Source organism: Solanum stenotomum, chromosome 9 (assembly GCF_019186545.1).
Source record: "Solanum stenotomum isolate F172 chromosome 9, ASM1918654v1, whole genome shotgun sequence".
NCBI lineage: Eukaryota > Viridiplantae > Streptophyta > Magnoliopsida > Solanales > Solanaceae > Solanum > Solanum stenotomum.
The window spans coordinates 42,614,687-42,638,217 of record NC_064290.1 but is presented as its reverse complement, the minus strand read 5'-3'; the positions used below and the strand labels follow the sequence as shown (position 1 = coordinate 42,638,217).

The following is a 23,531-nucleotide window of genomic DNA, read 5'->3' as shown; positions in this document are numbered from 1 at the left end:
TGGCCATTTGGTTATTTCAATTATAGCCTTTCAACACTTTTCAATTATAGCCTATCTGATTCAATTCAATTCTCAAAAGCCCCATCCTTTAATCTCAGCCATTCGTTCATCCAAACAACTACAATATCAAATCTTGATCGTCCATAGCATTCAAATCAAAGGCTGAGATCAAATCTTCATTCTTATCATTTTTAAACGAAAAGAACCAAAACCCTAAGCCATCCTTCTTTCATCTTCCTCTCATCTCCTCCTCCCCTATCTCTCCCTCTCTTCTATTCTCCTAGCAGCTCAGGCGAAGCAGCGAACAGCGCCGGGACCAGCTCCGACCGGCGAGCCTCTTTCTCTCTTCTCCTCCGCTCCAGTGAGGACGACAACAACAAACAGCAGCTCCAGCTGCTCTGACCAGCGAGCGGCGAGCAGCCAACTCCGGCGAAGGCAAGGTAATCACCGGCGAACCCCATCGAAGACGACAACAACAACAGAGAGACCGTCGCATCTCCATTCCTCTCCTCTTTGGCGAAGTTCTAGTAATCCAGGTATTTGATTAATCATCATACATACATAACAGTACTTATAATAAAGCTAAATAGAATTTTTCCAGGAATTTTACATGGTCCAACAATTTCTCAAACACGTCTGTAAATACCTCTAATATTAGAACTCTAAAACTATTCAAATTTATTTAAGCTCTAGTTATATGAGACTGGCAAAACTAGATATTCAAACTTGGGATGGAAGGAGAAACAATGTCCGTGAATGTAGATTTATTAGGAGTCTAGACTCTCTAGAGAAAAATTAACTCTCGACTCACTTGAGCCTTTATCTCAATATGAAACTGACACTCTGAAACAATAGAGTTCATTCCAACAATCTTTGTATGGAAACAAGAAGACATACTGATTCCCAAGTAATTTGTGACATTCATCAGTCATCTTACCCAAGAGTCAGTTGTATGGAAGTTAGTGAGCACTCTTCTGCATTTATTTTACGTAAAGACTGTCTTTGTTTGAAAGATATACAAACACACCACTGGATAAAACAAACAAGAAACCTCAGATTTAACAAGTGGAGCTTAGGTATAAATATCCATGTCCTATTGGAGAACCATTCAAGTCAACAAGGCAGAAGCAAAAACATTCAGTCACTCCTGCCAATGTTATGTATGCACATATGAAAATAGAAAGGCTGCATGAAGTAGTAGCATCAAGTCAAACCATTTTACCGTTGAAGTATGGAAACCACTAACATGCGCACATAGATAAGGACTCAACTTCTGACCTCCTCGAGCGCACAACATTTCAGAAACTAATTTGAGCATGCTCCCATAAAAAAGAGACCTTTAATCAATAAGACAGTATTAGTTATCTATAATGTGTTTAAATTTTTTAAGTTCAAGTACAATTGTTTTCTATAATGTGTTTGTGTCCATCTAGTATTGATACTTAGCTTTAATTTTGTGATAATTTGTTTGTGTCCATCGAGGGTTGGCTTAGCTTTAAATTAGGTGATAATGTATTTGTTTAGCATAAGTACCAACACTAGTTGATTCTATTGATGACAAAATTGATTTTCTTGCAAATCAATTTGTGTCCATCTAGTGTTGACACTTGAATTTAAATTTAGAAATAATATATTTGTTAAGCATAAGTACCAACACTAGTTGATCCTATTGATGACAAAATTGATTTTCTTGCAAGATCGATTTGTGTCCATCTAGTGTTGATACTAAGCTTTAATTTAGGAATAATGTATTTGGTAGGCATAAGTACCAACACTAGTTAATCCTATTGATGACAAAATTGATTATCTTGTAAGATCTATTTTGTGTCCATCTAGTGTTGATATTAAGCTTTAATTTCGGAATAATGTGTTTGTTAAACATAAGTACCCAACACTAGTTGATCCTATTGATGACAAAATTGATTTTCTTGCAAGATCGATTTGTGTCCATCTAGTGTTGATACAAAACTTTAATTTAGGAATATTGTGTTTGATAAGCATAAGTACCAACACTAGTTGATCCTATTAGTTGGTGGATTTAATTGTTGGAATTAATTCAAAAGTAGTTATAGTTAATGTTGTTTAGTTGTTGAAATAAGTTCAAATAAAGTTTAATCAACCCCTAGCTAGTTTGACTCATTATTTAAAATGATGTGGTTTAGTTGGTAGATTTAGTTGTTGGAATTAAGTCAAAACTAGTTAGAGTTAAAAAGTTGTTTAGTTGTTGAAATAAATTCAAATAAATAATGTGGTTTAGTTGGTGGATTTAGTTGTTGGAATTAAGTCAAAACTAGTTAGAGTTAATATTATTTAGTTGTTTAAATAAGTTCAAATAAACAATGTGGTTTAGTTGGTGGAATTAATTCAAAACTAGTTAGAATTAAAAAGTTGTTTAGTTGTTTAAATAAGTTCAAATAAATTATAATGTGGTTTAGTTGGTGGATTTAGTTGTTGGGATTAAGTCAAAACTAGTTAGAGTTGAAAGTTGTTTAGTTGTTGAAATAAGTTCAAATAAATAATGTGGTTTAGTTGGTGGAATTAATTCAAAACTAGTTAGAGTTAATGTTGTTTAAAAAAGTTCCAATAAATAATGTGGTTTAGTTGGTAGATTTAGTTGTTGGAATTAAGTCAAAACTAGTTAGAGTTAAAGTTGTTTAGTTGTTTAAATAAGTTCAAATAAATAGTTTGGTTTAGTTGGTGGAATTAATTCAAAACTAGTTAGAGTTAATATTGTTTAGTTGTTTAAATAAGTTCAAATAAACAATATGGTTTAGTTGGTGGATTTAAGTGAAAACTAGTTAGAGTTAAAAAGTTGTTTAGTTGTTTAAATAAGTTCAAATAAATAATGTGGTTTAGTTGGTGGGTTTAGTTGTTGGAATTAAGTGAAAGCTAGTTAGAGTTAAAGTTGTTTAGTTGTTGAAATAAGTTGAAATAAATAATGTGGTTTAGTTGGTGGAATTAATTCAAAACTAGTTAGAGTTAATGTTGTTTGGTTGTTTAAATAAGTTCAAATAAATAATGTGATTTAGTTGGTAGATTTAGTTGTTGGAATTAAGTCAAACCTAGTTAGAGTTAAAGTTGTTTAGTTGTTTGATCGTATTTTAGTTTATTTTGAAGTTGGATGAAGTTTATTTTGAAGAAGATTAATGTATATGTTGAAAAATATTGTGTTGGCAACTCTTTGGGCTGTTTTGGTAGAAATATGCAAGTGGACAACTAAAATTGCAGCAATTTGCTGCCAGTTTTGTAGCAGAAAACCGACCTCTAGAGGTTAGAATCTCAAAAAAAATAAAAAAATAAAATAAACAATACTAACCTCCAGAGGTTGGAATATCAAAAGTAAAAAAATATAAAATATAAAATATAAAATGCCGACCTCCAACGGTCGAAATTTAAAAATTAAGAAAAATGACAATAAAAATATACTGACTTCCAGAGGATATTAAAAATTAATTTTTTAAAGATTAAAAATTAATTAATACAGACCTCTGAATGTCGATATTTCAAAATATAAGAAATAAATATTTTGACATCCAGAAGACGGAAATGATAAAAATAAAAATAAACAAATATATAAAAGTGACCTCAAGAAGTCAGAAAATAAAATAATGAATTTTCCATCTTAAAATTAAATCTGACCTTGATAGGTCGGTATTGAAAAGTGAACAAGCTTTATCCGACCTAAGCTGGGAAGTCGGTATTTGGTCTGTATTTTAGGGAATACTGACTTTCGGAAGTCGGTATTTGTAGGCCTCGTATTCACTGTTTTTTTAGTAGTGGACCTTCTTAATTTCCAAACAATTTAGAATAATTGGCCTTATAAAATTCAAATAATTTCAAGGTTATTTTAAGTAATTTCAGTCGGTTTTTTTTATAGTATTTTGAATAATAAATATATCTCATATAATTATATATGTAATTAGCAAGGCTTATGATTATTCGAAAATCATCTCAAAAGGATTTTATTTTTAATATTCAATTAAATTAATTAGGTTTAAAGTATATTCATATTTTAAGTTTTTTTTGGTTTATTAGTTTATTTTGTTTTTTTTCGTTGATTCAAGAAGCGTGTTTTTTTTGTTAATTTACCTTAGTTTAAATTATAGTTGATTTTTAAATTAATTAGTGTGTAATTAAGTTAATCATTTTATTTTGTTAAGATTAAGAAGCTCATAAATTAATTATATTAATTTGTCCTATTTGAATTCTTGCCGAATCTTCTAAATATTATATTTGGTGTAGTGATGACTTTTTCTTTTGACTTCTTTCAATCACATCTGTGAACTGCCCATGTATCTGATAGTTCTAACCGGGTATGAAGCGCCTTACTTATCAAACTCTTTTTCGGGCTGAAAACCTCGGCTCATCAGACGGAGTCACTAAGACAAAACCAATAAGAGTAGTACTAGATCTGATTGTACCTCGATCTCGGAACCAAGTCAAGAAGCCATTCTAAAATTCCTCTATATTTAAATAAAGCTTAGATCCGTTCATGGTCTATATAAAAGAGAAGTTAGTTATCCGGCATAGATATAATTTTTTAGCCAGACATAGTCACGACTTATAAATCGGAGAAGCAAAGAAAGTAAAAGAAAGAAAGTACCTTGGTGGCCAGAGGCTTAGCGAAATACTTGATTTATTAATATCCGGTACTCCGGCAAGCTTACAACTTCTAATAGAAGAGAGAAAGAAGGTGAGAGCAAGAAGGTTTCTGAAAAACCTGCCTCAATTAAAGAAAAACAGACTTATTTATAGGAAAAGAAAGCATCTTTGTACAGGATTCTGGGCCCCTATCTGGGTCCTGGTAACAGTGTATCTGCTGTTGAGCTACAGTGTTGCTACAGTAGCGCGTTACCGTCCCGTAGTGCTTATCTGCTAGAGCTTGTCCTTTAGTTTTGCCAAATAATCTTTGGCTTTCTTTAATGAAGATTCGGACTCATCTTCTTCATATGGTTGAGCTTCATGCATATCATCACTTGTTTCACTACACATTGATGAATCTGATTTGGCGTAATGGGTTATATTACTTAGCAGATTTTTCTTTACTTCTTCCAAATATTTATTAATCATTTCGGTTTGATCTTCCTCATCTTGATTAGAAATTTTTCTTGCCATATGACGCACCGAAGTATCAACCATGATTCCTTTATGAGGAATTGTTTTATATTCCTGGACAGTTTTCGAAATTAAGTCTAGTAATTCTTGTCCATAGATTGCCTTTGATTGAGGGTCTTTCTTCATCAACTTGTCCCAAAATTTATTATAATAAGTCCGATATAAACCTGGAATTTGTTCTCCATCGGAATTCTGAGTGATATGAGAAGACAAGAGTTTGAGAGAGAACTCAGCTTGGTTGTTCCCACAAGCTATTGGGATTTAAATAGCTATGTATACATGTCCTCAAAAGGAAAGGAAATCAATACATTATCAATACAAATCAATATCAAATCAAGTTAGAGTAAATCTAGGAGTAAATCAAGCTACCTACTATATTTACACACATGCTATGGAATATTCCTAGAATTCTAACAGTGTCATTCTATGCAATAGCATGGTTCTACTGAACCCAACATTTGGGCTCCACATTTAAATAGATCCAAGTTGTCCGAGTTATAACCTCTATCAACATGCATTACTGCAAATGAAAAGAACATCGTCAATTTGTCTTAATGAGCAACAAGACAAGTGAAATTACTGACAGCTCACTTCCAGATATAAGGTTCTGTCCTCTTTGGTATTTGTTGATACTCCTACTATTTTTCGGCTCATCAAGTCCAAAAGGATTAGCTTCTTGAAAGAAATATAATGAAGTATTGCATCTCACTATGAAATTTTAGAGAGCTTTCAGATGGCCGCAAATAGACTCATGTAGCAGACCAAAAGCAGCATGCTGTTCTCCACAAGTCTTTTGTTTTAGAAAACCTACCTGTACAACTTAGGGAACTGTTTATTTTAGAGATATATCATTAGCATTTGAGGGTTTGAACTAACAGAAAGAGGTTTCAGTTCGTTCTGTCCTTTCCATTTAGGGTGCACGTTAAAATGTTCCCCAAAAGAAGCAGATCATGGACAATTAATCTAATTTAATAAGCCAATTGAATGACATGCTTGCCGTGAAGAGTTCTGCGCCACAATTATTTCCCCATGTGGAAGTGGCATATATATTGAGAGCTCAACAACCATATAGCACTATGCACCAAACAAAACCTTCCACTAGAACACCATGTCCCGGTGATATATAACACCATATCTCTTTTCTGTTATTGTTTATAAATTCCTTTTCATGTGTACTGCAAGATGCACTTTCTTTTGTACTAATTGCCTCCTGAAAAAGATTAAAGAAATGCACATAGTATTTTCTAAAAGAGAAAGGCATGGGGCTTTTTTCTTGTTCGGTATCCAACAATTTAAACAAGCAAATCTTCATTTAGTTTAGAATTCCATCTACTCCTATAAGTTTCAAGTTTGTGAAATCCTTCTATTCTCTTATAACCAAATTGTATCTACCGCAACATGCTTTCTCACATTGTCAACTTTATGTTGCACTTCCAATAGGGATTTCAATGTCGATAACAAGAGTTTTTGTTATGACAGAGCAACCGAAACGAGTGAAAGGAACATACACCTGGAATATCATCTAGAAGAAAGCATTAGGTGGAGATACGGTTAATTACATGAGTGTACCCCATAAAAGCTAAATAAGTAAAAGCAATTACATGATCTAATTGAACTTTGATTGTATCTTTATAGGTTCAGACTATATGTAATTATCTTGACATCGGCAAACAAGACACCATTCAACGATCAACACTGATCATTCCAGAAACTGCTCACTTCATTCGTTTGTGTATAATTTTTAACTGAATAATATTGATATAATTTAACAAAAATTCTACACTCCAATGTCCTGCTATCAACTTGACTACATGACTCTGGAACCACGTGCAACACATGTCGAGAGATTAGTCTTATTAAAATGTCTAAAAAACACAGATTGAGCAACTCTTTTCAGGTTTTCAACATACACCACTTGGGAACTGTATCATCAAAAATCCTAAATTAAATTTTCAATGAAGAAATAAATACCTAAAAATCGAATCAGAAGAGAGAATTCCAAGATGGGTGTCACTTCAAGAAGTATCGCATATGAGTTCAAAGGTTTTAAAGATAAAGTTAGCTTGCATTGACCATGATTTTATGACTTATGTTTTATAACTCTTTTATGTCATGTTTTAGCTTAGTCAATTGCATGTCATGAAATGAAATGTCCCTTTTAGCATGTTTTAAATGTTTTATGCATGGTTATCATACTTGGTACAATGTTTTGTACTAACGCATACTCTTGCCTACATTTTCCCAAATGTAGGGTCCGGCTGTCAGGGTACTGAGTTTCGTGGCTAGAGGTTGCTTTGAGATATTTTGAGGTTTTGGTGAGTCATCATGCTTCGAGGATGTACTATCAATGTTAAATAACGCTATAAAATAATAGTAATCAAAAACCCTTCGGGGTGGCCCAGTGGTTTGAGCTTGGGACTTCCATGTTGGAGGTCTNAAATCATTTAATGTACTACTATATTAACAAAATTTTGTCAGATATTTATTTTACACTTAATGGGATGATTTAAAATGTTTAGAGGGGAATAAGTACACACCTCTCCGTCAACATGTGTGCTTCCTCGGGAATAGTATTGATTTAATGAATGTTCTTGTGATTTAATGATTTTACTTTTATTATTTTATTTATCTATTTTAACAAATTAATACAAGTTTATTACTTTCATTCAAAACTACTTTTATCCTCAAGTAACGCTACAAAATAATAGTAATCAAAAATAAAATTTTAAAACATAATTAATAATTTTAATTTAATAAAATTAACTCTTAATAAAATTAATTTGTCTCATATAAAAATAAATAATATAATCCTTTTATGTAAACAGTTTTTGAGAGAGTAAAATTCATTCAATTAAATGAAAAAAATGATATAAAAAATAATTACTCAAATAACTTGATAATTAATTATATTAAAAATTATAATTTTTAAAACTATATAAATGTTTAGCACAATATTATTGGGCCCGTGCACTACCCTTTTACTAGTACTAGTATATATACACACAAAGGAGTGTTGAGCTCTCTTCTTAACACCAACATGAGTTGTGGTGATGAAAGTGCTTCATCCTTAATTAGAGATCTCGGGTTCGAGTCTTGGGTATGGAAAAAGTCTTGTTGGGAGCGCTACCTCCGAATGGGCCCTGCAGAGCGCGATTCAGATTTAGTCACATTGGAGCTCCGGACACCGGGTGAGAAACAAAAAAAAAAAAAAGGCTCTCTTCTTAACTAGACTAGAGTTGGGGGTATTTTTGTTTTTTCATTTATATATACTTAATTGTACAGTCATGCTTTTAGATGGTACTTCACTTTCAAATTTCCGAAATCCCTAAACTGATAATCTGAAATCCCTACCGGAGACAGTAACTCCCATCTCTCAACTCTCTGTCGTCAGTTGTCACTCCTCACTCCACTTGGAATAATTAGTTACGACTTACGCCGCAACCCGTCGTCTCTCAGCTCGTTGCCTCTCAACTCTCATCTCTGACTCTTGCCGAGTGCTCGCAGCCCGCAAGGCTTCTCACTGGCCACTGCTCAGTGCTTGCTCGCGCCTCGAAGGTCAGTGCTCATTGCGTCCCAACTCTCATCTGGAAATTTTTATTTTGATGGTAAATTAATAATGGAATCTAATAAACTTGTGGAAAACAACACGATTACACGAGTAGCAGTGTAGCACTCTAGAAGTTGAAGAGAAAAATATGTAAGCATTGTTAGAGACTCTTGAAGTGAAACAACAAAAGAAATTGTTAGATACACATTAAGGGCAAAATCTGATGAAAACCCATGACAAGAATATGAAAAAAAAATGTATTGCGTCCTCTATTGTTTTTTTAATCATTGAATGCAAGTATGCAACTATGTGATTATTTGTGTGATTTGTGAACTGTAATGGACTGCGTCTTTCTGTAATTAAGTTGCAACTCTGTTGCCATTTGTGTTAAATAAGTATTCATGAAGTAGTGTTGATTCATGAGTGTCTAATGTCTATCATCTTTTAGAGTTTTAGTTACTGTTAACTTATATCTGTAAGCATGCTTGTGGCTGTTTTCCAGTGCATTTGTATGTGGAGGATATCAAAGCATTTGATCCTAATGAGGCTTATGGTAAATTAGTGATTACTATCCATCCTTGTTAAGTATAAATATATCAACTTCCTTTAATTTTTGCCACTGTTAATTAAATTTGGTTAAATCGAAAACCAAACTGAAATAAATCGAACCGAATCGAATTTATTTCAATTTGGTTTGGTTTCACATTTTTGCCAAACCGAAAACCGAACCGACCAACGCCCAGCCCTACCCTCAAAGCTTCTGTGCATTGCTGAAACAAAATCCCCAAAGTTCTCAGCTTTGTGACATCAGGTCCTATCTTTAGGTAGCTTTTCTTTCCTTTTGCACTTCTTCTTTTCTCCATGGCCTGCATATTTGTTTTTAGCATATGGGTCTTTGTTGGGTTTAACATTTTCTTTGGTAGATACTAGATAGAGGAATTTTCTTGGAAAAGGATGTTGGTCTTTACACAAAAGATCTGTATGCTTTCAGTTTTACTGGGATTGCCCTTATCTCCTTCTATGTGGTGCTTTATGACTCTTGAATGCTTAATTTCTGCTCTTTGATTTTGCCTTCTTCTTGTTTCATGTGTTATGTTTTCTGGCAGAAAAATAATTGGTCATTTTTATAGGTAAATGTCCTGTCTTTGACCTTCAATTATTACTAGCTCTTTCATTCAATATATCTCTTTGCAGAAGAAAAATCCTTTGTTATACTTGTTTTCTTCTTCAATTGTAAGATTATAGGGATTATTTCAAAGAGGTGGTGTTAGTGCGACCCAATTTGATTTTTATTTATTAGAAATCAAATCAATTAATACTATTTTAAAATTTTAAAAGTAAAATAATCAAAGAAAAAGCACATGGACAAACGAGGATGAGTTAGACGGACATGATATCTCGTGGAAAGATGTTGCTAATATGATTTACTCGTGGATTTTTATTCTGCGACACACCTATGTAGTCAGGATGTTTGATGATATGCCTCAAAGAATCAATTTTTCTTACAGGTATTCTACAACATACATATCTATGATCTTCACCAGGGAATAACATATACATCTATCATTCAGCAACATAAAAGATGTATTCCTACTTCTAGACTAGGTCTGTAATCTCTGTGCATGTGTGTATGCTGGTATGTCAATTTCTTTTTATGCTACAACTGTAAGCAAGAGTTCTTTTTATGCTACAACTGTAAGCAAGAGGTCTTTTTTATGCTACAACTGTAAGCAAAAGGTAATTGTGTTTGTTCTATCATTGAATATCTGAATGTTTTCGCATGTTGTTGCTTATCTTGAGTATCTAAGTTAGCAAGACATGATATTATAGCCAGTGTTAACTCCAAGGGGATTGGTAGCCAGCTGTTTCAGGGGCATTGTTGGTACTTAATATTTCCAGCTGTTGTTGCCTTGAATAAAATCTTGAACGACCTTAATTAACTTATTTAATGGCCCTCAATACTGCTGTATATTTCACATTGGTATGTGGTTAGTTAATGTTTTAGTAGTTCAAGTTGGAAAAAAAGTTTTCATTATATTGCTATGGCTTTTTGTTTTTATTTTTTATCGAAGAGTCATTTTTTTGGGTGCTTGAATGGCATACAGGACAATCTGTTGCTACTGGTGTTCTTGTGCCTTTTTGACAATTGTTTCGATGAATTTGTTCAATTTCGCGTTGTTTCTCCTATGATGAGCTTCTTTTGATTGAGGAAATAAACTTGAAGATAATTTTTTTGGTGACTGGTTTGCCTTTTTCCCTATGTTGCTCGGACTCTTCTTCAAAAAATGTCAACAGGTGTGTGTCTGGTTCTCCAAATGTAGTATTTTTTTAGAATCCAACACGGGTGCGGCATCGAAAGTGAAGAGACCGTGCAACTTAGCTTTTTTCTTCCAAGATAAGCTATTCTTGATTGTGAGATAAGTTAAGAAAGACAATCTTTTTAATGGTTTAATGAAGTAGAATTGGTGTGTAGTAAATGAATGAACCAAATGCCATGGGACATGGTTCATCCAACTAGAGAAATAGTAGTAGACATATAATTTAGTGCACAAATATGTCTGTTCTGTCTATCTGACAGGAAAGATACTGCAAATGTTGTAGATTGATCATGTGGTAATTGGTTAAATACTTAAATTTGCTTAACAACATGAATAAATTGCTGAAATCGATATGCATTTCATATAAGTTGAACTGATGTGGTGAAAAGTACTCGATAATGGATGATTTCTATGTTACATGAACTAAAGTGTGAATTGCTTGGTTACAGTAAACAAAACTGAGCCACCAAAAAAGGTGGTTTTTTGAGTTTTGGGCTCATATTTTGCTCCTCATCCTTACTAGTTTGGCTAATGTTTGTTGAGCAGCCAAAGTTTGAGCATGGTTAGACCCAGCATTACAGTTTGGATACTAATGCAGGTTCTGCAAAGATCCTCTCCGAAGAATTCAGGATTAGCCACTGCATTGTTTATTGGAGTTTTAAGGCTACTGTATTCGGAGTCTCTACTTTCTTATCTTTGTCTGCTTTGTTTATTGGAGTTTTTTTTGTGTGAGTTTGATATTAACAAGTTCCGATAGTAGTACTCTGCGCATAAAAAATCCATTTTTTTGGTTCTTGATTTGATTATTTCTATTGCAATTGATCATTATAAGTAGGTGCTTCTTTGTCATGACCCTCAACTAAGCATTTATCGCTACTTTATAAAGTATGTATGTTGACATGAAAGAAAGCCAGTCCTAAAGATAGACTGCTCCATTGATAGTTTTGGGTCATCAAGATAGACTGCTCCTTTTGCTCAAGTACAGAATTAACCTCTTGTTCCTGAATTCTTCTGCTATAGCTTCAGTGACAGATCTTTGCAAATTTCTGGTTATATGTGACTTGTGAGAGTGTAGTCACTCCTTTGTATTCAAGATAATACAATGGATTATGTCAATAAGATAGTGAGAAGAATATATACATTGATCTTTGTTGTTAACAGTGACATCATTTAGGCCTCTAAATACATTAACCCCCCGTGCGTGCGTGCTTTGTACCTCTTTTTGAATGATATATTAAAGTTGCTAACTTTGGATTGATTTCTCTGGGAAATGTCAAAATTGCAGTGTCTATCAATCACACAAATAGATATTATATTCTTCATGTCATCATAATTTCTCATTACACTTGGTTGGTGATCCTCTTTGTCAGCCTCTTTTTATCTATTTGATTTTCCTTTCCCATTGCTTGCTCCAGATTGGGCCCATGCTCAGCACAGGAACCCCTCACATATTTTTGAAAAGGCAATAAACAATTTACATTTGGTTTTGTGGGAGAATCGAAGGAGTATGAGATACAATTTCGAGGAGGAGGATGGTGGCCGTCAATCTGAAGATGTGGAATGGCTACCCTTACAACACCACCCTGTCTTTTCTACTCCGCCGGACAGGGATAGGGATGGAGACAGGGCCTTGACAATGCCCAAAAATCTTTTAGCTTGGGACGGAGCTTCTCGTCTCTACTTTTGGGACTCTTACAAAACCTGTCTGCATCGACTCTCTGTTCGATTGGGCGAACCTGATCCTACTTCCCTCCTAGCAGCTTCTCCCTCTAAGGTAACTTCTTATGTACAAATCTCCATTCCATGTTTATGTTTTACTTTTCTTAGCAAACTGAACTTGACTGCTTGAATAGAGGAGGGTTATAACATTTTCAACAATCTACTTGTAACATATAGGGATTAGTTGATTCAAAGGTGACAACAATAGTTAACCTATACTGGTTTGACTGATTTCCAACTTCTATTGCACCTTTAACATGCATAGCCCTACACCCCCATTCCTCTATGATTAATAAATATTCAATTCAGCCCCAATGTTCAATCCACTTCTTTCATTCTTTCTCTTTCCTCCCTTATTTTAAAAACCCAAAAGAGGGAGAGACGGATTCATCACCAATATTTGAAGTGCATTGGTACTACTTCTACCTGATATCAAGCTACTAATTGTTCTAGCTACGTATTTGATGGTGCTGGTTGTTGCTTAGGTACTGCAAGCTGATGTGCAATTGAATTCTGAGGTTCAGCGAATTTCCATTAACAGAAATGGATCAGCACTTTTCCTAGTTGGCTTGGATGGTTTATACGTCATGTATCTCTATGGGAGGACTTCGACAAAAGAAAATACAATTATTTGCCGGTATAACTTCCTCATTTTGGTTTTGTATGGTTATGTTTTCTTTGGACTCCAGTGTGTTTCAAACAATAGTGTTATTGTGATTTGTAACTATTTGTCATTTGAAATGTACATTCTCCTTTATCTTTGGAGTTCGGAAGCACCATATGTATTTAACCAATCCTATGCACTTCTGTTCCTGGTTGCCTGGAGGAAATTATAAATTTTCTGGTATAGCTATCTGAAACCATCTTTCCATTTTTTAAAAAAATTCAATTTTGTATGTAGCATTTGTTTTTGAAAACTATTCTTGATCTTGCATCTCAGCATATGCAGTTTCCTCTTGGAATGGCTCCGTAAGCTACGTATTCTAGGATACCCAGCTTGTTGACTGCTGTTTACGATTATTGGCTTTTAATGAGAACTTTGTTTTTTTCTTTGTTTTCTTTGCTTATTTATGTTTTTGGGATTTCTCATTCATCAAGAGACCTGTGAATCCGTAATTACATGCTAATATTTTCGTTAATTCAAGGGCAAGAGGCAGGTCAGAATTGTACGTGTCTGCAACGAGTAATGCCATCTGTTAGGATATCTCCTTGTTCTAGCATTGCTCATCAATGATGATATTGATATGAGGTCACACCTAAATGGCTCCTGAATCTTTGTAAAAACGGTTTTTGAGATTCTTGGGAAGAAATATTATATTTAAGAAGCACTTTGGGTGTGTTAGAAGCTCAAAAATGGCAAGTAATTGCAAAATTTGGCTTTTCGGGTTTTCTGGTGGACAATAGGCTTATTCTCCTTGGTTTGAAATAGAAGTGTTTGAAAATATAAAATGATGGTATAGTTATCCTGATATGCCATAAATGAGCAGTAATGGATCTGTGCTAATGAGCAAGCCACTTTTCAATTGAATGGTCTGATGCATTTTGCATAAGCCATCTCTACTCTTTATGGCTGGAAATCTCAAGTAGCATATTTTTTTTTGACAAAGGTAACAGTTCTCAAGTAGCATATTCAATTACAATAATGGTGATACCAATTTTTCTTACTACTCCCAGACTCTCGTTTGTTACCCTTCTATGATCATTTTCCTTATGCCTTCGATTTGCTTTGAATATTCAGATGACATACTGTTCTCTATGATTTTTGGATTCTCTTTCTTCTTTCACCTTGGAAAAGCTACAATTTTCAAGAACTTGACAATAAAAAGGAAGAAGTTACTAGTTGTTAGCTAGGTAGATGGAGGAGAGAGAAAAGAACAACTTTGACAAGCCTTTTTGATCATCGACTACATCTCTAAACTCAAAACATTTGGGTGAGCATAACCAAACTACCCAAGAAGTCAAGACTTTTCTAGAGGAGACATGTGCCAAGAAGGTGAAAATGTTCGACGAGTCAACTTTACACATTCATGAGGGATATTCCAATGATATCCAACAACCCAGATAGGGAGTCACCTAGGTTATCCTTTTCCATCTGTACACACTTTCTAGCTGTCCTTTTCTTGAATTTCTCATGATTCCTTGGTTGAATGAAGGAAGGCGAGAGTGACTCGTACTTCTCTCTAGAAGTCCATAAATTTAAGTCACAAATTTACAAGGAAGCCTTGACTTGGCCAACACTTGACGTAGAAGAAGTTTTAGAAGATTGAAGGTTGGTGAAGAAGAACCTAGCTAGTATGCAAATTTGCTTGGTTGGAGGTTTAATGAAATGGGTTGATTATTAGTCAACTCAATATATGATAAATTTGAGAAACAACAGCAATGGATTTTATGTACTTTCTTTGCATGCAATTTTTGTACTTACCTCAAGCTCCTTTGGTCAATGTGGTAGGTGGGCATATGCTAAAAATATCAAAGTTGGTAAATCACTAGAGTTTTCGGTAGAATTAATTTTAGGGTGGGTGGGGGGAATGTGACTGCTTCCATTCTTTAAATAAAACTATATTTTTAAGGTGGTTGGGGTGAGGGGTGGGAGAGAATTTGACTGCTTCCATTCATTCATTGAATGAAACTATCAATAAAGTCTTTCCACTTTACACAATCTTTGTTCTCTAGCAAGTGAAATGTATCCTATTTTGGCTATTATTTTCTCCATTTCTATCTTCTCATATGTAATATGAGAAGAGGTTTTTAGCCTTATGGCCACCATTCAGACTAGTGCAATCAACAGTCAACGCAGGGACAAACTTATATGGAGACATAGCAGGGATGGATCCTACACAGTTAAAGCATGCTACCTTCAACAAAGCTCCAAGAAGACCGTAATTGATCAATGGCCATGGAAATTAATCTGGAGAACTAAGTTGCCACCTAAAGTTATTTGTTTCAGTTGGATTACTCTAAAAGACTCTTGCTTGACTCAGAATAATTTCATGAGGAGGAAATTCCAAATAGTCAACAGCTGCTACATGTGCTTGTGCAACTCAGAATCTATTAATCACTTGTTCCTTCATTGCACAGTTGCAACAGGCCTATGGAACATGTTCTTCTCACTTTTTGGACTCACTTGGGTCATGCCAAGATCATTGAGAGAGGCTTTTGTGTGTTGGAGTTCTTGGAAAGTTGGGAAGTCCCGTCAAGCATATCTGGTCTTTGGTTCCAGCCTGTATTTTGTGGTGCTTATGGACGGAGAGGAACAAAAGATGTTTTGATGGCACCCCAACTCCCATCTCTACCTTTAAAGCAAGATGCTTGATTACTCTTTTTGGTTGGGTTAATCTCTCTCCTGTACTTAGTGTCGATTCTTTCCTAGAATTTATCAGCTCCATAGATCTCTGCTGTTAGCTGTTTAGATAGCTTTTTTTGCCTTTTTGGGAGCTGATATTTCTTCCTTTTGTAATCTGTGCATCTGCTTGATGCTTTGTTAATGACATTCTTCTTACTTCATCAAAAAAACAAAATAAAATAATATTCTGTTAGCTGGTTTCCTTAACAAATTGTATTTGTTTTTTTGCCACTTTGGTTTGTGGGGCTTACTTTCTCGCATAGCTATTTTTTCTTATTAAATCTAATAGTACTAGCTTGATTCTCAAGGTATAAAGTATAATAAACCTGCAACAAGAATAAGGTTGTAATTTGGAAGGACTAAGATAATCAATCTTCGAGAGGAACAATTAAGGAGGTCCACCACCCAAGACACATGCTTCATAGGGAAGTATCAACTAGTAGAATTAGGCAGTGAAGTCAGGCTTGACAGGGAGAATAATTTTTTGAGAAAGAAAGCAATAGGAACATAGATGAAACTGGCCAACCTTTTGCCATCAATGATGGGTGGAGGGGAATGAAAAAGTGGGTGTGGAAACGATTCCTCAACTTTGGGGAGTTCTAGGGGATTCTTTTTGAAGAAAGGAAGATATGGTTGTAGAGTCGCTAATTGATATTTCAAAAGGCAAGAAGAGTTAGAGGAGATGAAAGGGGGGTGGGATACTAGGTTGGCCAAACCATGAGGAGGAAGAGGTAAAATTATAGTGTACGAAAGGAGATATGGGTGACTATGAGGAGAATGATGGAAGTGGAAAGGGGATGCTGTTGTAAGGATATATAAGCTATTGATATATAAAGATATTTTTTGCAAGGGGGTTGGGTGATAGAAACAAAAACGGCCATCATCCAAGTAGGTGTTAGAAAATTGGAGGTGAATCTACTACGCTTTCAAGAAACTACATTAATGGAGCTCATGACAAATGCAATAATGAGATATGTGTGTGTGTGTTTGTGGGGATGATGGTTAAGCACAACACATTAATGTCTAATAATATTGAGTGAGGGAAGTGCTTTATTATTATGGAATAAGAGCAAATGGAAAGCTCGAGTGGTGTAACTTAAGTGCCCTTGTTATTTCCTATACCGTTCAATTTGGTGATGGAAGTTTGAAATAAGATGATTGATGACACTGTGATAGGAGGTTATTTGAAGATTTTTCAGTTTAACATACTAGTGCGTATGTGATGAAGATATTTTCTTGTTGTTTTCCTTGAATCAGACCTTCATATAATTCAAAGTAGTGTCAAAGTTGAAGATCAACACTAAAAATTAAGATCATTTCAGTGGACGAGGTGGACATGTTGACCACCTAATACAAGTGCTCAATTGCAGGTGGACAAGCTCGTGAGGCTTGGGGTAAGGGGTCCATTATTTTCTCTGTTGTACAATTTGATGATGGAAGTCTTAAGTAGGATGATAGATGAAGTTGGGACGGGAGGTTAGAGTTTCTCAGCCTTGATTAGTGAACATAGTTGCGTGACGGACTGATGGTCACACACCTATTATTTGCTGATGACATACCAGTGTATATCTAATGGGGATATATGTTAAGATATTTTCTAGTTGAGTTCCTTGAAATAGACCTTCATATAATTCCAAGTAGTGTTAAAGCTGAAGATCAACACTTAAAAAGTGATATCATTTTCGTGGATGAGGTGGACAATGTTGAACACCTAGCACAAGTGCAATTGTACGTATAAAACTCTCCTTACCATATACTTAGGATTGCCATTGGGTGTTTCAAATTAGGGCAAGTTGTGTGAGATTCAGTAACTAAAAGATTTGAAAGGTGACTAGCAGGGTGACAAAAGAGACATTCATCAAAAGGGGGAAGGAAGCACTAGTCAAGAGCACAATATCAAGCATACCCACATATTACATATTTCTTTGCAGGCTCCATTTAGTATAGGGAAGTTGTAATGGCTTCAAAAGAATTTCTAATGGGACTCAACAGAAGGTACTCATCATTTTACCTAGTTAGTTGGGAGACCATAACCTCTTTGAGAGAGTAAGGAGATCCTGCAGTGACTGACTTTAGAGTTTCCAACAAGACACAGTTTCATAAATGGATAGGGTTATTTTTGAGGACCAGATATTATAGAAGGAGGTAATCAGAAGGAAATATGCTATTGTGGAAGGGGATGGACGACTGGAAACATTAAATTGTCGTATGGATGCTATCCTTGGTGGAACAACCTAAAGGAATGAGAAGACTTCAGTAGCGTCGTTACATATATGGTAAGGGTGGTAGCAAAGTTAGCTTTTAAGGTCACTAGGGTTGTGAATGGACTGAACATGTTAAGGAGCCTCCCCAACTCATAGAATCTTGAGCCAAAATGAGATGACAGCGCCACAGATTTGAATGGCGCAGGATAGGATAGTTCATTGGAACTTGAGATTTAAGAGGAATTTATAAGAATAAGAGATTGACGGATTTCAAACATTGGGAGAAATACTCTAGAAATAGAGCATTCATTCACTAGCTATCATGGAGGCGGAGGGTAAGAACTAAGAAGTGATGGTGCGTTCTTTGTAAAGTCATGCCACCACAAGCTTTTGTTGAAGGATGATTCAGTATTCCTATGGTGCCTAGAAAGGTGTGCTTTTAGTCTTGTTAGCAGCAATGGAGTAATTCTGTCAACTGAGAACACGTGTTACATGAGGAAGAGAATTATTACATGTGTTAGCCGGTGTTCTATTGATGGTTACACAAGCGACGATGTGGATCAACTAATGCTTGCATTAAGTTTTCCTGTTCATGACACCCCTTGTTGGTTTCTTTGTGCACCAGGCCACCTTGCCCAGGTGTCCGCATGTCTGCAATGGGTTATATCGAATTGGTTTGGAGTGCAACTGGTGATGCTTGATTCCATAAAGGACATGTTACATATTTGGGTTTTTATTAGAAAGAAGAGAAGTCGGAGAATATAGAATGTTGCCGCCTTAGTCATCACGTGGGAGTTGTGGAAAGAGAGAAATATGAACTGTTGAGGGGGTACGAAATAATTTTGCTATTTAAGAAATTGCCAATTGTTTTTAGTTAGTCTCTGGTGCACCTAGGAGGTTCCTTTTGTATAAAAGTTTGTCATTTTTTTAGAGAATTACACTCTTGTGTAGGTTCTTCTCCTTTTGATACACTGCTTATATATAGGATACTCACATTGATGATATTATGTACCTTATTAAAAAAAGATTAAATATATATTTTTCAAAGTATCTCTGGTTTAGTTTAATTTGTTTGTATTTTAATATCAAATAGAGGACTTTTATAGTCATTGAATGTAGGTTTTGTTTGCACCTCCTAACTTACATTCTGTTCTGTAAAGGGCAATATCAGGTAATGTCAAACGAAGAAGAGTCTCTTTCTATGATTCAAGAATATTTATTACTGTTATCCTTGACTAAACCAGTCAGATTATCCTCTCACCTGTATTAGGAGATTAAAACAAAATAGACATGATAGCTACTTCTTCAGTACCAATATTTGAGGGTAATTATGTTGTTTTCTGACAATCAGTTGTGGTGCATTTGAAGTCACATTAAATGTGTTCATTTCCTGTTACCGGTTACAGGACAGTTCTAGTTGGTTCAGAGATCTACTTTGACAGAAACAACTCAATACGCACGTTGAAGGTTTGTTGGCACCCGTACAGTGACACCCATCTTGGAATTCTCTCTTCTGATTCGGTTTTCAGGTACTTATTTCTTCATTGAAAATTTAATTTAGGATTTTTGATGATACAGTTCTCAAGTGGTGTATGTTGAAAACCTGAAAAGAGTTGCTCAATCTGTGTTTTTTAGACATTTTAATAAGACTAGTCTCTCGACATGTGTGTTGCACGTGGTTCCAGAGTCATGTAGTCAAGTTGATAGCAGGACATTGGAGTGTAGAATTTTTGTTAAATTATATCAATATTATTCAGTTAAAAATTATACACAAACGAATGAAGTGAGCAGTTTCTGGAATGATCAGTGTTGATCGTTGAATGGTGTCTTGTTTGCCGATGTCAAGATAATTACATATAGTCTGAACCTATAAAGATACAATCAAAGTTCAATTAGATCATGTAATTGCTTTTACTTATTTAGCTTTTATGGGGTACACTCATGTAATTAACCGTATCTCCACCTAATGCTTTCTTCTAGATGATATTCCAGGTGTATGTTCCTTTCACTCGTTTCGGTTGCTCTGTCATAACAAAAACTCTTGTTATCGACATTGAAATCCCTATTGGAAGTGCAACATAAAGTTGACAATGTGAGAAAGCATGTTGCGGTAGATACAATTTGGTTATAAGAGAATAGAAGGATTTCACAAACTTGAAACTTATAGGAGTAGATGGAATTCTAAACTAAATGAAGATTTGCTTGTTTAAATTGTTGGATACCGAACAAGAAAAAAGCCCCATGCCTTTCTCTTTTAGAAAATACTATGTGCATTTCTTTAATCTTTTTCGGGAGGCAATTAGTACAAAAGAAAGTGCATCTTGCAGTACACATGAAAAGGAATTTATAAACAATAACAGAAAAGAGATATGGTGTTATATATCACCGGGACATGGTGTTCTAGTGGAAGGTTTTGTTTGGTGCATAGTGCTATATGGTTGTTGAGCTCTCAATATATATGCCACTTCCACATGGGGAAATAATTGTGGCGCAGAACTCTTCACGGCAAGCATGTCATTCAATTGGCTTATTAAATTAGATTAATTGTCCATGATCTGCTTCTTTTGGGGAACATTTTAACGTGCACCCTAAATGGAAAGGACTGAACGAACTGAAACCTCTTTCTGTTAGTTCAAACCCTCAAATGCTAATGATATATCTCTAAAATAAACAGTTCCCTAAGTTGTACAGGTAGGTTTTCTAAAACAAAAGACTTGTGGAGAACAGCATGCTGCTTTTGGTCTGCTACATGAGTCTATTTGCGGCCATCTGAAAGCTCTCTAAAATTTCATAGTGAGATGCAATACTTCATTATATTTCTTTCAAGAAGCTAATCCTTTTGGACTTGATGAGCCGAAAAATAGTAGGAGTATCAACAAATACCAAAGAGGACAGAACCTTATATCTGGAAGTGAGCTGTCAGTAATTTCACCTGTCTTGTTGCTCATTAAGACAAATTGACGATGTTCTTTTCATTTGCAGTAATGCATGTTGATAGAGGTTATAACTCGGACAACTTGGATCTATTTAAATGTGGAGCCCAAATGTTGGGTTCAGTAGAACCATGCTATTGCATAGAACGACACTGTTAGAATTCTAGGAATATTCCATAGCATGTGTGTAAATATAGTAGGTAGCTTGATTTACTCCTAGATTTACTCTAACTTGATTTGATATTGATTTGTATTGATAATGTATTGATTTCCTTTCCTTTTGAGGACATGTATACATAGCTATTTAAACCCCAATAGCTTGTGGGAATAACCAAGCTGAGTTCTCTCTCAAACTCTTGTCTTCTCACATGGTATCAGAGCTTTATTTAGTGAGAAAACAAAAATATTAAGAGAACAAAATTGCTGAGAATTTTTTTTCCAACAAAACCTCCACTGTTTTGCAACTCCGACACTCTCCAGGGGTATTGTGCATATACCAGTATCACCATTACAATCGGAATCCTCGCAGTTTGTGGTGTTTTTCAGCAACTTTTCTGGCAGATTTTTTTTTCCAGTAACTTTTTCCGGCAAGACAGCAAGCAGTTCTCCAGTTTTCCAGATCTGTTCTTCAGGTTTTCCCCCAGAATTTACTTTATTTTCGAACACTTATAGATCTGTTTTTCATGTCTCTCGGATCCGATATGTTTAGCACTAAATCTGTGAGTTCCACCAACACAAACCATGGCATCACCACAAAACCTTTGACAAGTGGTGCAAACTATTTATCTTGGTCCTCCTCTGTTCAATTATGGTGCAAGGGACAAGGTGTTCAGGATCATTTGGTTAAACAGGCCAAGGATATTACTGAAAACGATAGGGGCGAATGGGAGAAAATTGATGAATTGATGCTCAATTGTGTAGTCTGTTATGGAAATCTATTGATTCAAAGTTGATGCCATTTTTCGACCATTCCAAACTTGCTTCTTAGTTTGGGAAAAGGCTCGTGGGCTATACACAAATGACATATCCCGTTTTTATAATGTGATTTCTCGGTTGACTAACCTTAAAAAACAGGACTCAGATATGTCAACTTAGCTTGGATAGGTTTAAGTGGTTATGGAAGAATTGAATGAGTTAATGCCCGCTACTCCAAATGTTGAAAAGCAATTAGAGCAGCGTCAGAATATGTTTCTAGTTGTTACACTTGCTGGACTTCCATTTGATCTTGATTAGTGCGAGATCAAATTTTGGCTTAACTCTACTGTTCCTGTTGTGGATGACCTGTTTGCTCGATTGTTACGACTAGTAGCACCATCTACGTCATCTAGTCATCTAGTACCACCTGCACATTCTTCTGTCCTAGCATCTCAAACTGCATTACAGATCGGAAATCAGCATAGAGGCCGGCATGGGAAACAACAACCAAGATGTGGATACCCGTGATGTGTGCTACTCTCTACATGGTAAACCAAAGAATGCTCATGTTGCTCAAACTGAATACACTGGTAATCCTACCAATCAATTGTTCTCTTTGTCTGAGTTAGAATACAATGACTTTCTTCAGTATCAGGCGAGTAAGCAGACATCTTCATCAATAGCTTCCGTTGCCCAAGTTGGTAATCTTGTTAATCCTGTTGCTTGTATCTCACAGTCCACCACACTTGGCCCTTGGGTTATGGATACTTGACCACATTTCTGTAACAAATGTTTATTGTCTAATAATACTTACTCTCAGTCCCTTCCCACCATTACATTAGCTAATGGTTCTCAGACCATGGCAGCTGGAGTCCGTCAAGCCAATCCCTTACCTTCCTTGGCTCTAAATAATGTTCTTTTTGTCCCGGTTGTCCCTTTAACCTCTAGTCAATAAGTTGTTTGTCTAAGGCTTTAAATTATTTTGTCTCATTACGGGAAGGATGATTGGCGAAGGGCATGAGTCAGATGAATTTTATTATCTCAATTCTCACAAATCCACTGCAGTTTGTTCAATCTCAGACTCTCTTGATTTATCCCACAGATGATTGGGACACCCTAGTTTATCCAAACTTCAAAAGATGGTACCTAGCTTGTCCAAATTGTCTAAGTTAGATTGTGAGTCATGTCTATTGGGGAAGCACTCGAGCTACTTTCCACGTAGTCCTAATAATCGTGCAGAGTCTCCTTTTCATCTAGTCATTATGATATTTGGGGTCCTAGTAGAATTAATTCTACACTAGGCTTTTGACCATGCAAATTGGTCTTTTCTCTTAAATATCCTTAGCCAGATGGGCTTTGGGGACAAATGGCTGAAGTGGATTGAGACATGCATCAAAACTGTTAAGTTCTCTGTGCTTGTGAACGGAGAACCTGTGG

General features: G+C 35.3%; 2 protein-coding genes and 1 long non-coding RNA gene across 5 annotated transcripts in view; 2 read left to right on the top strand and 1 right to left on the bottom strand.

The window, feature by feature from the left end:
* Positions 1 to 396: 396 nt before the first annotated feature.
* LOC125877785 (nuclear pore complex protein NUP88) overlaps positions 397 to 23,531 on the top strand; it is a 44,705-nt gene continuing 21,570 nt past the window's right edge. Inside the window, exons 1-5 of one of the 2 annotated variants that reach the window (XM_049559051.1) lie at positions 397 to 536; positions 7,367 to 7,431; positions 12,474 to 12,754; positions 13,185 to 13,336; positions 19,653 to 19,775. In XM_049559051.1, coding sequence (XP_049415008.1) covers positions 12,488 to 12,754; positions 13,185 to 13,336; positions 19,653 to 19,775 — 542 coding nt within the window. In that variant the 5' untranslated portion in view covers positions 397 to 536; positions 7,367 to 7,431; positions 12,474 to 12,487. Of the gene's footprint in view, positions 537 to 7,366; positions 7,432 to 12,362; positions 12,755 to 13,184; positions 13,337 to 19,652; positions 19,776 to 23,531 lie in introns of those variants that run through there. The other variant, XM_049559052.1, reaches the window with a different exon arrangement.
* LOC125877792 (lariat debranching enzyme) overlaps positions 404 to 23,531 on the top strand; it is a 200,669-nt gene continuing 177,541 nt past the window's right edge. For both annotated transcript variants that reach the window (XM_049559060.1, XM_049559063.1), the window contains exon 1: positions 404 to 536. The gene's annotated coding sequence lies outside the window, so the exon portion shown is untranslated. The remainder of the gene's footprint in view (positions 537 to 23,531) is intronic.
* Positions 12,396 to 13,724, bottom strand: LOC125877807 (uncharacterized). Its single transcript, XR_007447634.1, has 2 exons — positions 13,189 to 13,724; positions 12,396 to 12,758 (listed from the first exon to the last, which is right to left on the bottom strand). It is a non-coding gene; the product is annotated as an uncharacterized LOC125877807 (long non-coding RNA).